The sequence below is a fragment of the Heloderma suspectum genome, chromosome 13, assembly GCF_057233095.1.
Source record: "Heloderma suspectum isolate Gila_16-S chromosome 13, 16-S_ref, whole genome shotgun sequence".
NCBI lineage: Eukaryota > Metazoa > Chordata > Lepidosauria > Squamata > Helodermatidae > Heloderma > Heloderma suspectum.
This window is the reverse complement of record NC_139470.1, coordinates 3,615,895-3,628,451: the sequence shown is the minus strand read 5'-3', so window position 1 is coordinate 3,628,451 and position 12,557 is coordinate 3,615,895. Positions and strand designations below refer to the sequence as shown.

Genomic DNA, 12,557 nt, shown 5'->3' with positions numbered 1-12,557 from the left:
CAAGCTGCACCAGGGCTGAAATGGCTTTGAGGTCACCAAAATAAAACACATTCTCTCTCTCTCTCTCTCTCTCTCTCTCTTGCCCACCCCTTGCTGGGTTTAATATGAGCAAGACGCCATCTGTGCTTTTAATGCTGCACCCCCAGCTTAGAGACTCAGGAGCACTGAGCCTCACTATGGATCATGGGCAGAACCAGGCCCACTCCCTCCGTAAGTCCTGGGCCAGGAGCCGTTACTGTTTAAAACCCAAAGCCGACACAGGCGTGTGCATGACGCCTCCTCTAATAATGTGAGACGGTTTAATGGTTTTGTCAGATTTGGGTCACACCACGACGGGAGGGTATGCAATTTCCTGCGGGATGGATGTTCTGAAAAATCTCTCCAGCAGGCTCTATGCAATCTCTCAATCTCCCCCTTTCTTTCTATTCCCTCAGAGCAGAATACATAATACATTATTTTTTATTGCATGTGCTATTTTTATCTCTTTGGATTGATGCACAGAAGGCCTCTCTCTCCGGCTGAACTGCCTCAAAACCTTTTTCTTCGGCTCTGTGGAGCGGGGCTTGCTGGGAGGCTTCAGGGCAGGCCGGGGCAGCTGCTGCCTCTGCCCCCCCCAGGAATTCCTGCTGATGGATGATGCCGTCGGTGCAATCGGAAGGGGCGCTGGCTGGCAGTGCTGAGCCCTCCTGGGGGGTGGATTCAACACTGATATTTAGAAATCAGAGGGGGGCAGGCACCCCCACCCCCTGCTCTGGGAGAAAGTGGTCTCTGAATTGGAAGTGTGTGGTGCTTGGCACTGAATCATCACAGTGGTGAGAGAGAGGCATTTTGCATATGCTCTGAAGCACTCCGTTCCTCACATACTGGATAACAGCGATCTGCAGGCGCATCACAGAGATACTCTTAAGGTTCCTCAGATGGCCTCTTTCTCCAGTGCTGATCATTTAGGGGTTTCCTGTCTTTTGCACAGGTTTTTCCCATTCTAAAGGGGTGGAATGCCTCTCTGGAGGATGAGTTACTGGCGGGAAGAGCTTTAAGCCAAAACATGTTGGCATTTTTTTATATTTGGCCACCACCCTCTTGCCTTTGCACTGATGTCCTGCTTGTGGGCTTCCACAAGCATCTGTAGAAGATGCTGTGGAAGATGGCCAGATGCAGGCATCTGGCTGGCCGCCGTGTGAACAGAATGCTGGACGAAATGGACCCTTGTCTGGTCCAGCAGGGCTCCTCTTACATTCTTATGCCTTGGCCCTGCCCACCTCTGGAATGTGGCCCCCTGAAATTGAAGGGGCCCTCCGCCTGAAAAAGGTTCAACACCTCTGATGTAGAGAATTTCATTTCATTTCATTTTTTTAAAAGAAACATTTTTCTCCCATCCTACCTCGAGGAGCTCAGAGCCAAGCTCCTGCTCCCCCATTTTACTCTCACAAACAACCCTGTGAGGTAGGTTAGGCAGAGTGGGCCAAGGTCACCCAGCAGCCCTTGTGGCTGATTGGGATTTTGAACCTGGATCTCCAAGTCCTAGTTTGACCCTCTAACTTACCGTGCCCCAACCTGGTTCCCCTCCAAATGTGTTGGACTACAGTTCCAATCATCCCCAGCCAGCATGGCCATCACCGCCACTGGTCATGCTGGCTTGGGCTGATAGCAGTTGGAATCCAAAACATCTGGAGAAGCATCAGGTTGGGGAATGCTCTTCTACCACTGCGCAGACAGCGCGCGCGCATGCACCATGGCCATTGTTTGCTTTGGCGCTGCGGAGAGCCTTCCTGATATGGAGTCTAATTAGCCGACGATAGCTCATCAGCGCCTGCGCTGCCTCTTTTGACCCCCACGTCGTGTCCCCCTTCATTTAGGCGCCTCATGAACCGCCTGGAGGACATGCGCAGGAACGTGGCAGGCGACGGAGTGAACCGCTGCATTTTGTGCGGGGAACAGCTGGGGCACCCAGGGCCAGCATGCGTGGTGTGCGAAGACTGCAAAAAGGTGTGTAGCCAAAGCACTCGCTCCCCTCTCTTTCACGCCCACACGCACGTGCACGCGCACACACAGCTTATGTTAAGGAGCAAAGGGGGCATAAAGAACTGTTTCCCCAGTTCCTCGGGACCATGTTGGCCCCAAGGAAGGATGGGAGTTGTAGTCTAACACATCTGGAGGGTGCCGGGTCTGGGGTGGGCGGGGAAGACCCCTGTTTTGCAATTGCACCCACATCCCGCTCCAGAACGCCCCTTTCATGGGAGAGGTCTTGATAGGATGGACAGGTGGGCCTCACCCCCCCCAAGCTGTCTGAAAGAGAACTGATCAGCCCCCCTTCCAAGCATTTGATGTAAGGCTTTAATTAAGTCTGAGGTGGCCCCCCTGACTGGGGGGCTGGCAGCGCCATGCGCACACCTGCCCTGTGAGAGCCCTCCCATCTCCCGTTGCCATCAGAATGGTGGATTTCAGTGCTCGTGGGGGTCTCTTCTGACACAGCGTCTGAGGAGGGGGGAGGAAGTGATCGAGGGCAGGCTTCTGACTCAGTGCTGGCGAGAGTCCGCCTTTGCCACTGTGGCTTCTTCATTTTCAACCTTCCTCTCCCATGCAGAACGTCTGCACCAAATGCGGCATCCGGGCCCCCAACAGTCGCCCACGTTCCATCTGGCTGTGCAAGATTTGCGTTGAACAGAGAGAGGTCAGTTGGGGACCGGCTGGCGGGATCATGGCCCCCCACCCAGAAATGCAGGGGCAACGCCGAGATGCCTCTAGACCATCTAACCCCGTCTCCATCAGAAGGGCCCCCACACGTGTTACCAGGGCCCCCACCCGCGAACTGCCGAGGATGGGACAGGCATCGCCAGGATATGTGGGCTGACGAGGAGGCGGGCTGCCCAGAATTTGAGTCTGCACTTTTATATGCGTAGATGCAACTTCAGACACACCACACCTGGAGGGCGTCAGGGTGGGGAGCGCTGAGCGTCTCCCCTGATCCCCAAGCAGCGTCTGGGCAGCTCCTGCTGAGGCATCACAGCTGCCCTTTGCGGGGAGGGGGGAGGCAGGCTCGGACCGTCCCCCTCCTGCCCCTCTTCTTTGCATCCAGGATGCATCGCAGGCACGGAGCTGCCAGGCAGTTAGGCGGCTTTGTTCTGCGTCAGGGGGGTGGTTTGGACGGGAGGGGTTTGTGTCAGGCGCGTAGGGCACCAATGGGCCGGCCCTTTCTCCCAAAGGCAGGGTGCATCTGGCCTCCCCTCCTCCTCCTCCTCCCAGATCATGCCCGAGTCTCTCACTGCGTGCCATCGGTAGGACGCCAGGCTGGCCTTCTCTTTGAATCGCCACGGTGTGGTGGTCAAGGGTGCTGGCGTGCTTGCATGGTCGCCTGTTTCTTTCGCCTGGCTCCACGCTGGCTCCGGGGTCTTGAAGCCAATCGAAGCCTTGCTTCATGCAGGGCTGGCACCAAGGGTCGGCATGTTTGGGCAGCTGTTGAGGGCCCACGCCCCAGCAGGGGCCCGCTGAGAAGAGCCCCCCGGACTTGCTCCCCCTCTTCACCCCTGCAGCCGGCCTGCTCCCTGGCCTCTCGCCCTGGCCCAGACAGCGGCGGTGGTGAGAAGGAGGGGGGCGAGTGGCAGGCAAGCAAGCGGCAGCAGTGGCGAGAAAGAGGAGGAGGAGCAGCGGGCGGCAACGTTGGTGAGAAGGCGGACTCACGAGGGGGGGCCCTTGAGGGGCCTTGGCCAAAGAGCACAAAAGCCTGGAGCCAGCACTGATAGTGGTTTCACTCCTGAACCCGGGAACCCTCTCCTGCCGCCTCTGGCCACTTCGGGGGTGCCCTGTGCCAAGTGGGGGTGGCAGTGCTGCTGGGCCATAGTGATAGGCTCTGTTCCAGCAGGGTCCCTGCACAATGCCTCCCTTTGCCAACCTCTCAAGCCGGCCCCAGAAGAATCATAGAAGTGGGAGGAACCATGGAGGTCATCTAGTCCAACCCCCGTTCAATGCAGGAAACCTGCAGCTACAGCAGGGGTGGCCAACTGGCCAATTTCCACCCCCTGGACCCCCCCCCGCAAGCTGCACTCTTGCCGCTGCCACCGCCCTGCCAGCAAAACTCGGCAGCATGGCAGCAGCAAAAGCACAAAAACTGCCAAAACGTGATGGCAGTTCGACAGCGAAATTCAACAGCAAGCCACAGCGGGGACTGCGAAGGGACAGCTCCGGCTTGTTTTCATCAGGACGTTGAGCCGGGACAGGGGGGGCGCCCCTCCTGGGTCCTGTGGCTTCCTCCGTCTGCAGTGGGACATCCCCAGGAGAGCTGTGCCACGTGGCACCATGGCTTGCAGCGCTCCCTTTTCAGCATCCGCCTGCGTTTTCAGGTGTGGAAGCGCTCCGGTGCCTGGTTCTTCAAGGGCTTGCCGAAGCAAGTGCTCCCTCAACCGATGCCCATCAGCAAGGGGAAGCCGCAGCTGGTGCCCGGGGAACCGGCCCCCTCCGCTCAAGACCCGCAGCCGCACTCCCGCCGGCACAGCCAGGGTAGGCAAAACGTGCGCGCAGGCTTTTCTTCCAGATGCGCTGCCGCTGATACCAGTGGGCGTGCAGCACGGTCGCCTTACAGCAGCAGGAGACGCCTCTCCTAAGGCTTAGTCACTGGCAGCTCAGATCTGCTGATATTACGTGCGGGGGGGGGTTGGCCTCCCCTCTTTATCTTTGGCTTCACCCCTTTGCATTTGGCCCCACCCACCACTGGGATGCGGCTTCTCCGAAACGGAATTCAGCCCCTGTGCTGGAAGAGATTTAGTACCCCCGCTTTACAGCACAGGCAACGCCCTCCAATAGCTCTCTGCCCCAAGGAGTTCACAATTTAACCTTCTGCAGCGGGGAGAGAAGAGATGCATGGGAGAGGCCATGGCTTAAAACTGTGATGGGGGAACTCACCTTTCCTTGATTCAACGGCGTTTTGGCATTGATCCGCCAATGCCAAAGAGCATTTGTCATTGGTACCGGCAATTTGAGGAAACAGGCTACAGCCAGTATGGCCTCATGATTAAACTTCGCCTTGACACACACCAGACAGTCGTATGAGAGATCCCAAGTTCTTTGCTGGCACGACGAGTGGACGTGCGTGGGCTACGCTGAAAACTCTCTTGAACTCTTCTCACATTTTCCTCCGAAGCACATCGTTGCCCTGTGCTCCTCCCCTTACATAAGCAGCCTGTTTCCTCAAATTGTCGGTACCAACAGCGAATGCTCTTTGGCATTGGCAGATCAATGCCAAAACGCCATTGAAACTCACGCTGCACCGCGATTGCGGATTCAGTCTTGCTGAACTGCAGAACGCAAAACGGGGGTTGCGGGGTCGCCATCTTGCGAATGACTAAGGGGGCTGGGGGCTGCTTGGGCGCTGAGAGAGGCACCTAGCGGTACTCATTCGAAACTCCAAGCCCCACCCTTTCAAGTGGTACGCGTTTCATTCATGGGCGGTTCGTGGTTGCAGAGAGATAGCGATTTCAAATCGGGTCCATCTTTTTGAAACACCCTGTATATGGCATTCTGTACCCCAGGGGTGGTGAACCTTTTTTGGCCCGAGGACCAAATCCAATTTCAGAGAAATGCTCGAGGGCCACATTCCAGTGGTGGGCGGGCCTGGAGGCAAAAGGGGGTGAGGCCATAACACCAGAAATCCTGCTCCGGAAGCTGGAGCCAGTGCGGAACGCAGCAGCTCGGCTTTTGTCAGGAGCTGCCCCCTTGCAGCAGGGAACTCCTTTGCTCAGGGAGCTGCACTGGCTGCCTGTTTGCTCCTGGGCCAGGTTTAAGGTTTTGGTACTGGTGTACAAAGCCCTAAACAACTTGGGACCAGGATACCGGAGAGAATGCATTCTCCCTTACCAACCTGCCCGGTCACTGTGGTCATCGGAGGGCTTGCTCCTGGTGGTTCTCCATGGACCCATGGCCTGGTTGGAGTCCACCAGGAAAAGAGACTTCGGCATGATGGCCCCCTTCCTGTGGAACTCCCTGCCTTTGGAGGTCAGGCAGGCGCCAACATTGTGTTGTTTTGGGCGCCTCCTGAAGACATTGCTCTTTTGAGAGGCCTCCCTGAGTGATCAGCTGCAGTTTATTACGTTCAGAATCTGTTCTTCTGAAATATTTTAATTGTTCTAATTATGGGGTTTTATTCTTTTATCTTGTTGTTCACCACTCCGAAATCTTTGATGTTGAGCGGTATATAAATATTGTAAATTAAAAAAAAAAACCAAAATTTCCACCATATTTTAGCTTAAAGTGCTGATTGCCAGAAATTAAGCTTCAGAAGAGGCATTTCAACCTTTTAGAATCGGGGTGGGGGGGGGACCTGTGCAAACACCAGGGAACCACCAGTCATTTGACTTTTGTGGGAAGTGGGTGGTGCCAGCAGAAAGGGGCATGGCTACCTGGCAGGCCCTGGAGGACCAGATTTGGCCCATAAGCCTGCGGTTCAACACCCTTGCTGCATGACCTCATCCCCAAAGCACAATGCTGATGCGAATCCCTTCCCAGGTGGTTTTAATCCTGGCACTGGCCAGGCCTTAGTTACATGTGGTGCATTTGCCCTGCCTTTGTGCCAGTCTGTCACACAATCCATGATGGCAGAATGCAGGGTGACCTGTTTACTGGCAACACAAAGAACACGCAGTCGGGACTGAAAGTCTCCCTTTGCTGTATTAATTCCCCCCCTCCTCCCTGCGTCTATAAATGGTTCCTTCTTTTTGTTCCCAAGGCCAAGCAGAAGCGGCCCCTGCTACTCAACTGGAGTCTTATGGTAAGAAATGTCACCTCTTCTGTTATGCTTATTTCTAGATTTTTCATTTGTATGCTTTCTGAGCTGGGGAACGATCGTAAAACTGTACGTGCAACGTTTTTCAGTTGCAAAGTACACGAGCCGCTATCTCCAACCAATGAGGTGATGGAGGAACTAATGGGGTCCATATCCTCCCATCCTTAGGGCAGCCCCCTCAGCCTGGTGCCCTTCAGATGTGTTGGACAAATTCATGTTGGCGACGAGGTCTGTCCATGGCTTTGAGCCATGTGAGATAAAAGGAACACCCCTGTTCAGAGTGCTCTGCCTCGGAAGGAGTGGTTCTGCAGAGCCATGGAGCGAGAGAGCGACTGCCTTCACACCGGGCTCCTGGGAAGGGATGTCTGTCTCTGGGAGATCTGTTTCTCTTGTTCTGCTTGACGGAGCTGCGCAGTGTGCCTGATTTGGCTTGCATTGGTGGGCAAAGCTACAGTTTTCCCCCCAAACTCTGGGAACTTTTTGCACATTTTTTTGTGGCAAGCTGTAATTTGTGCAAATGGAGATTTGTGCAAATTGAGGCTGCAGTTTCCATAATTTGCACAAATTGAGGCCAAAATGTGCGCAAAATTTAAAAAATAGAGAAAATCCGTAAACTGCCCTGATTTGATGCAGATTGAGTCGGGCTCCACAGCCGAAAGCAGAACGAAGCCCAGGGGGCTGAACCAAGGGAAGTTGTCGAGCTTCACCCCCCCCCAAATGGATTCCTCTGACATCCCTTCTCGTGGGTTTTCCATGGGCCTCTGGTTGGCACCGGGCTGGATTTGATGGACCCTGGCTGTGATCCAGCATGGGGCTCAACAATTTATTATTGTTAGTTAGTGTGAGAACTATTTCTGGCAAAAAGATGCAGTATACAATTAATTAATTAATCATATATTAATAATAATGATAACAACTCCATTGTTTATCAACAACAAACCTTCACACTGTTGACAGAGCGCCTGTTCCAGTGCAGAGATTTATACCTGGAAGGAGCAGCTAGACGTCGGTTGCATTAATTCTCACTGACGCCACCCCCACCTCTGCTAGAATGGAGCCTCATTTTGGAAGGTTTTGCAGCGAGACTGCGGTGGCTTTCTGGAACTGAACCAAAATGCCTTTTCATGCCAGTTTTTCCTTTTTTCTCCTCCCCGCCCCCCGCATCTTCCCTGCCAAGAGAAACTTCAAAGAGATGCCGATGAGCTGGTATCTCAATAATTGTTTGGCAGCTGAGGCTGGGTCTGCATAAAAATCTGTTTTGTTTTTTTGTAGCACTGAAGATCCAGTCTAACTAGTTGGTTCTGTGACTAAGCGCAGAATTAAATGTTATAATGGACCAGTCTAGGTTCAAATCCCATATTTTCCTCCATGGCGGAGCCCCTGCTTTGCAGGCAGAAGGTCCCAGGTTCGGTCCCCGGCATCTCCAGGTAGGGCTGGAAAATCTCCTGCCTGAAACCCCAGAGAGCCAAGGCTGCCAGTCAGTGTCGACAATACTGGGCTAGATGGACCCAGGGTCTGAGTTGGTATAAAACAGCTTCCGATGTACTAGAAAGAGAAAACCAGCGAATGGGCGAGGGTGCTTAACCCTTTCCTCAACCTCCAGTTCTCATTTGCAATCATCTCCCCAGCCCTCTCCCAGCAGGTTTTCCCCAGCGAGACTCTGAATCTGTCTGCCCATCCGCTGCTGCCCAATATTTTTTAAACTGGCCAGAGATTGAACTGGGACCTCCTGCATGGAACACTTCCTGTGCTGCTGAGCTACGTCGGGTGGAGGCTGCTGGCTCCGATTTCAGCAGGGCTGTCAGAACCAGCCAGGACACTAAAGGAGCTGTCCAAGGTACAGAGCCCATTTTGAGGATTTGGCTCAGCACCTTGGAGAGCTGCTTTAGAATTCTGGCTGGTTCTGACTGAAACCCAGAATAGATCCAGAGCCCTACCAAATCAGAGCCACCAGCCCCACTGCCCAAGTCCCTTCCCTTGAAGGGAGGGGGATTTTCAGAGTCAAATCGGCAATCAGGGCGGGGTTTGTGATGCCTTCTGCTTGCCTGTCTGCTGTTCCCAGGCTGCAAGTGCTCATACTATCGTGTTATCTCAGGAAATACAGCAGGAAGGAACATGCTTTTAGCAAGATAACATGTAGACCCCCCCCACACACACACACACACTCCGAGCCCTGCTGATTGAAAGCAAGATATGGGATTAATTTGTTCCATTGGTTTCAAAGAATCAAAGCCCGATTCCCCCAGCAGTCATAAGCCCGGCACCCTCTCCTCTTAGAAGCCCACTGCCAGCTAGGAACTGCTTGGCCCTGCGGAATTCTTCCATGGGAGGAGAGTTGCCCCGCCTTCTTGTGATCCAGGCCGGGAGCGAGGGTGAGCGCCCACCTCCCAACAGGGTCTTCCACAATCATTCTGCGTGGCTGTCACCTGCTCATCAGGAGCTCCTAATGTTGAGTGATTGCCCCATTATTAAAATCTGGATCACTCTGTAAATCGCACGGAATTGCTGTGCACCCACAGGGACGCCAGGCGTCGGCTCAGTGATTGATGCTGCCAGAACAGTCATTAGCTTGCTTGTTAGAGTGGCAGACGATCCAGGCAGGTGCTGAGAGGCCTCAACGGCACCCCAGCTTTTCGCTGTTGGTTGGAGAGCTGGGCTCCCTGTCCTTGTGGCAAAGAATCCATTCCTCTGCTCACCTGGGGTGAATAAAACTGCTTTTGGGTGACCAGGAAGTGGAATTTGCTGCTGCAAACTCTTTCTCTTTCTCTTTCTTTCTCTCTTTCTCTTTCTTTCTTTCTCTCTTTCTCTTTCTCTTTCTCTTTCTCTTTCTCTTTCTCTTTCTCTTTCTCTTTCTTTCCATGGACCAAGAATAGCTGTATCAGAAGAAGGGCTACTGATTTGTTTTGTAGGCTAGTAACGTCTTATCTGAAAACCCGTTCAGACATTCTCGAGTAGAACAAAGGGGTCATGGGGATTAATATGAATTTAGGGTTCCCCAGGTGTGTAGTCTTGGAACCAGTTTTCAGTGTCATGGCTGAGCCTCTGGGCCTATGCAGAGTGTCCTGCTTTTAATATTTAGTCTCTATAACCAATCCATGCAGCTCTGGGAGAAGGGGAAAGGGATCCCACAAAAGAGGGGACATGATTTCAAAGTACCTTTTAGTTCTTGAGCCCCAGTACCTCTTAGAACAAAGAAAAGCACTGGAGCTGAATCAGATTTGCTTCCACAGATAGTGTTTCCATGCCAATTCTGTAATGGGAATAAATTCTATATCCTGTATACTAACAGTGAACGTGGCTCCTTGAGTGGCAATGCTTACAAGAGGGAGAGAGCAACAGCCTTCGGGGAACCCTGAGGGTTGCAAAAGTAAACAAAGAAATAAACTCCCCCTGAAGACCCAGGTTCGCAGCTTACGTGCACTTCTGGATTCAGCCTGAGCCTGGATGCCCAGATTTCAGCGGCGGCCAGGAGTGCGTTTGCACAGTTGCAGCGAGTGCGCCAGCTGCGCCCGTTCCTTGCGATGTCTGACTTGGCCACAGTGACACAGGCCGCAGTCACATCCCGTGTGGATTACTGCAACGCACTCTACGTGGGGCTGCCTCTGAAGGGTGCTTGGAAACTTCAGCTGGTTCAAAGAGCTGCTGCCAGACTGTGGACTGGGGCTGGCTACAGGGAGCATACCACTCCCCTGCTAGAACAGCTCCGCTGGCTCCCAGTCTGTTTCCGGGCACAATTCAAATTGCTGGTCATGACCTATAAAGCCCTATGCAGCTCGGGTCCAAGGTATCTGAAAGACCGCATTCCCTCCATGAGCCTGCTCGTGCACTGAGATATTCAGGAGGGGCCCTTCTTGTGATCCTGCCACCATCACAGGCTCGCCTGGTGGGAATGTGGGAGAGGGCCTTCTCGGTGGCTGCCCCAAGGCTCTGGAACTCCCTTCCCAGGGGGGCGAGAGGGGCACCCTCTTTGGTATGTTTCTGCAGGCAGATAAAAACTTTTTTGTTCCAGCAGGCCTTTGGGGATAGTTAGTCCGGACTAACTAGTCATTCTTCATTGAGCATTGGACCCCAGTTGTTTGATGCTTCAGCCCACAAACCTGGTGCCAAAGAAGTTTGGGCACCACCTCAAAGGAGATGGCTGCTGTTGTCCCCATGACCAATTTGTTTAAGAAACCAGTTGGTGCGGGGAGGTAAAATGTGGCTGGAACATACCTTGCCTGTAGTATGGTGGTGGAGCTGGCTAAATATTTGACTGATGGCAGCGGAGGCTGGTGGTGCTGATGTCAGGGGGCAGTGAATCTGCTCCAGGTTTCAGTCAGATCTCTAAAGGAACTCTCCAAGGTGTTTTGTACCTTGGACGGTTCTGATGGAAACCCGGGGCGGATTCACCACCCCACTGACATTGGAGCCACCAGCCTCCACTGACTGATGGGTCAATATATACTGGGATACTTAAGAGATCGCCTCAGCCCCATACCTGCCTGTTTGGTTGCTGCACTCATCAGGAGATGCCCTCATGGGGGTGCCCAAGATTTCAGAGGTCCAGTCCCCTGATGGCTCAGAATAGTGCCTACTCTTTGGAACTCCCTACCACTGCAAATTAGACAGCTGCCAACCCTTCTGGGTTTTCAGGGCCTATTGATGGCATCCTTTCCCCACCAAACATTCCCAGAAAGGTAATCTTGTCTTCTGTATACAGTAATTATATACAGTATTTAATTATGATCTTAGACTGTATTGGGGTACACTGCTTAGACATTTCTTTTTAGGCAAGTGATTCATAAATATTGTTAAATAATTAATTAATTAATATATGAAATGATTGTGTGTTTTAAATTGATATCCAGTCTTCTTAACCTCCCCAGTGGGCACAATAACACTGTATCCATTTAAGTTCCTCTGCATCTCGCCGGCCCTTTCCCATCTCACCTGTGGTAGACAAGTTGTGATTATCTTTATGCCTTGTGTGAATGTTTCTCCTATCTCCCTCCTGACTGTTTGCCTTCCTCTGCTTTCATGACTTCCTGCCTCTCAGCCGCCTAATGCTTCAACCCCTACCCACAATGTCCGAGGTACATTTATCCAGCCAAACTGACTGTCCTTCACTGTAGCCACGCTCATTTTTAGTGTTCCATGATTAATGCCTTCCCTTTCTTCGGTGAGAATGTTTGTGAACATTCTCTGTGATATTCCCGCCTCTGTGAGTGAGCTTTCAGATAGCCAATTACTTCCCTCTTCAATAATTGCATCTTTATTTTATTTATTATGTATTTTAATACTAATATTGTTAATACTTATACACCGTGTAATATAATAAAAGCCCTAGGTGCTTTACATATAACAATATTGAAATCACAGCTTAAAATACATGATGACAGCTTAAAATACACTATTAAAAATACAGCTTAAAATATACTGTTAGAAACCATTTCAATTACAATAACAATAAAAGCAATACAAAAACAATACATTGGGGCAGCAGCATAATTAATTATGGTTCATTACAAGCCAGAGAAACTGTGCTTGAACAAGCGCACGTTTGGGACATTTGACACATGCCACGTTTTCTGCCTCCTGAACCACCCCGGGAGGGTGTTGGGGCGGGAGGGCACCACTGTCTAGAAATCCCTCTTCCAAGATGTGACGTGGTGACATTCTGCTGGTTGTGGAAGGGCCTTCGTGCCCTCCTCTGCAGATTGTAGAAGTCTCAAAAAATCTTCAGACGTGCTCCTCGCTTTGCACTGCATTTGCTTGCATTTGCTGTCACAACAGGGAAGTGACTTTT

The 12,557-nt window shown here is 52.3% G+C and overlaps 1 protein-coding gene across 1 annotated transcript in view; it reads left to right on the top strand.

Moving 5' to 3' along the window:
* The window catches only part of RPH3A (rabphilin 3A), a 62,041-nt gene that overhangs the window by 21,389 nt on the left and 28,095 nt on the right, over nt 1–12,557 (top strand). The window contains exons 3-6 of the mRNA XM_084820319.1: nt 1,857–1,986; nt 2,585–2,671; nt 4,338–4,494; nt 6,716–6,757. Of these exons, the coding sequence (XP_084676445.1) occupies nt 1,857–1,986; nt 2,585–2,671; nt 4,338–4,494; nt 6,716–6,757 (416 nt within the window). The remainder of the gene's footprint in view (nt 1–1,856; nt 1,987–2,584; nt 2,672–4,337; nt 4,495–6,715; nt 6,758–12,557) is intronic.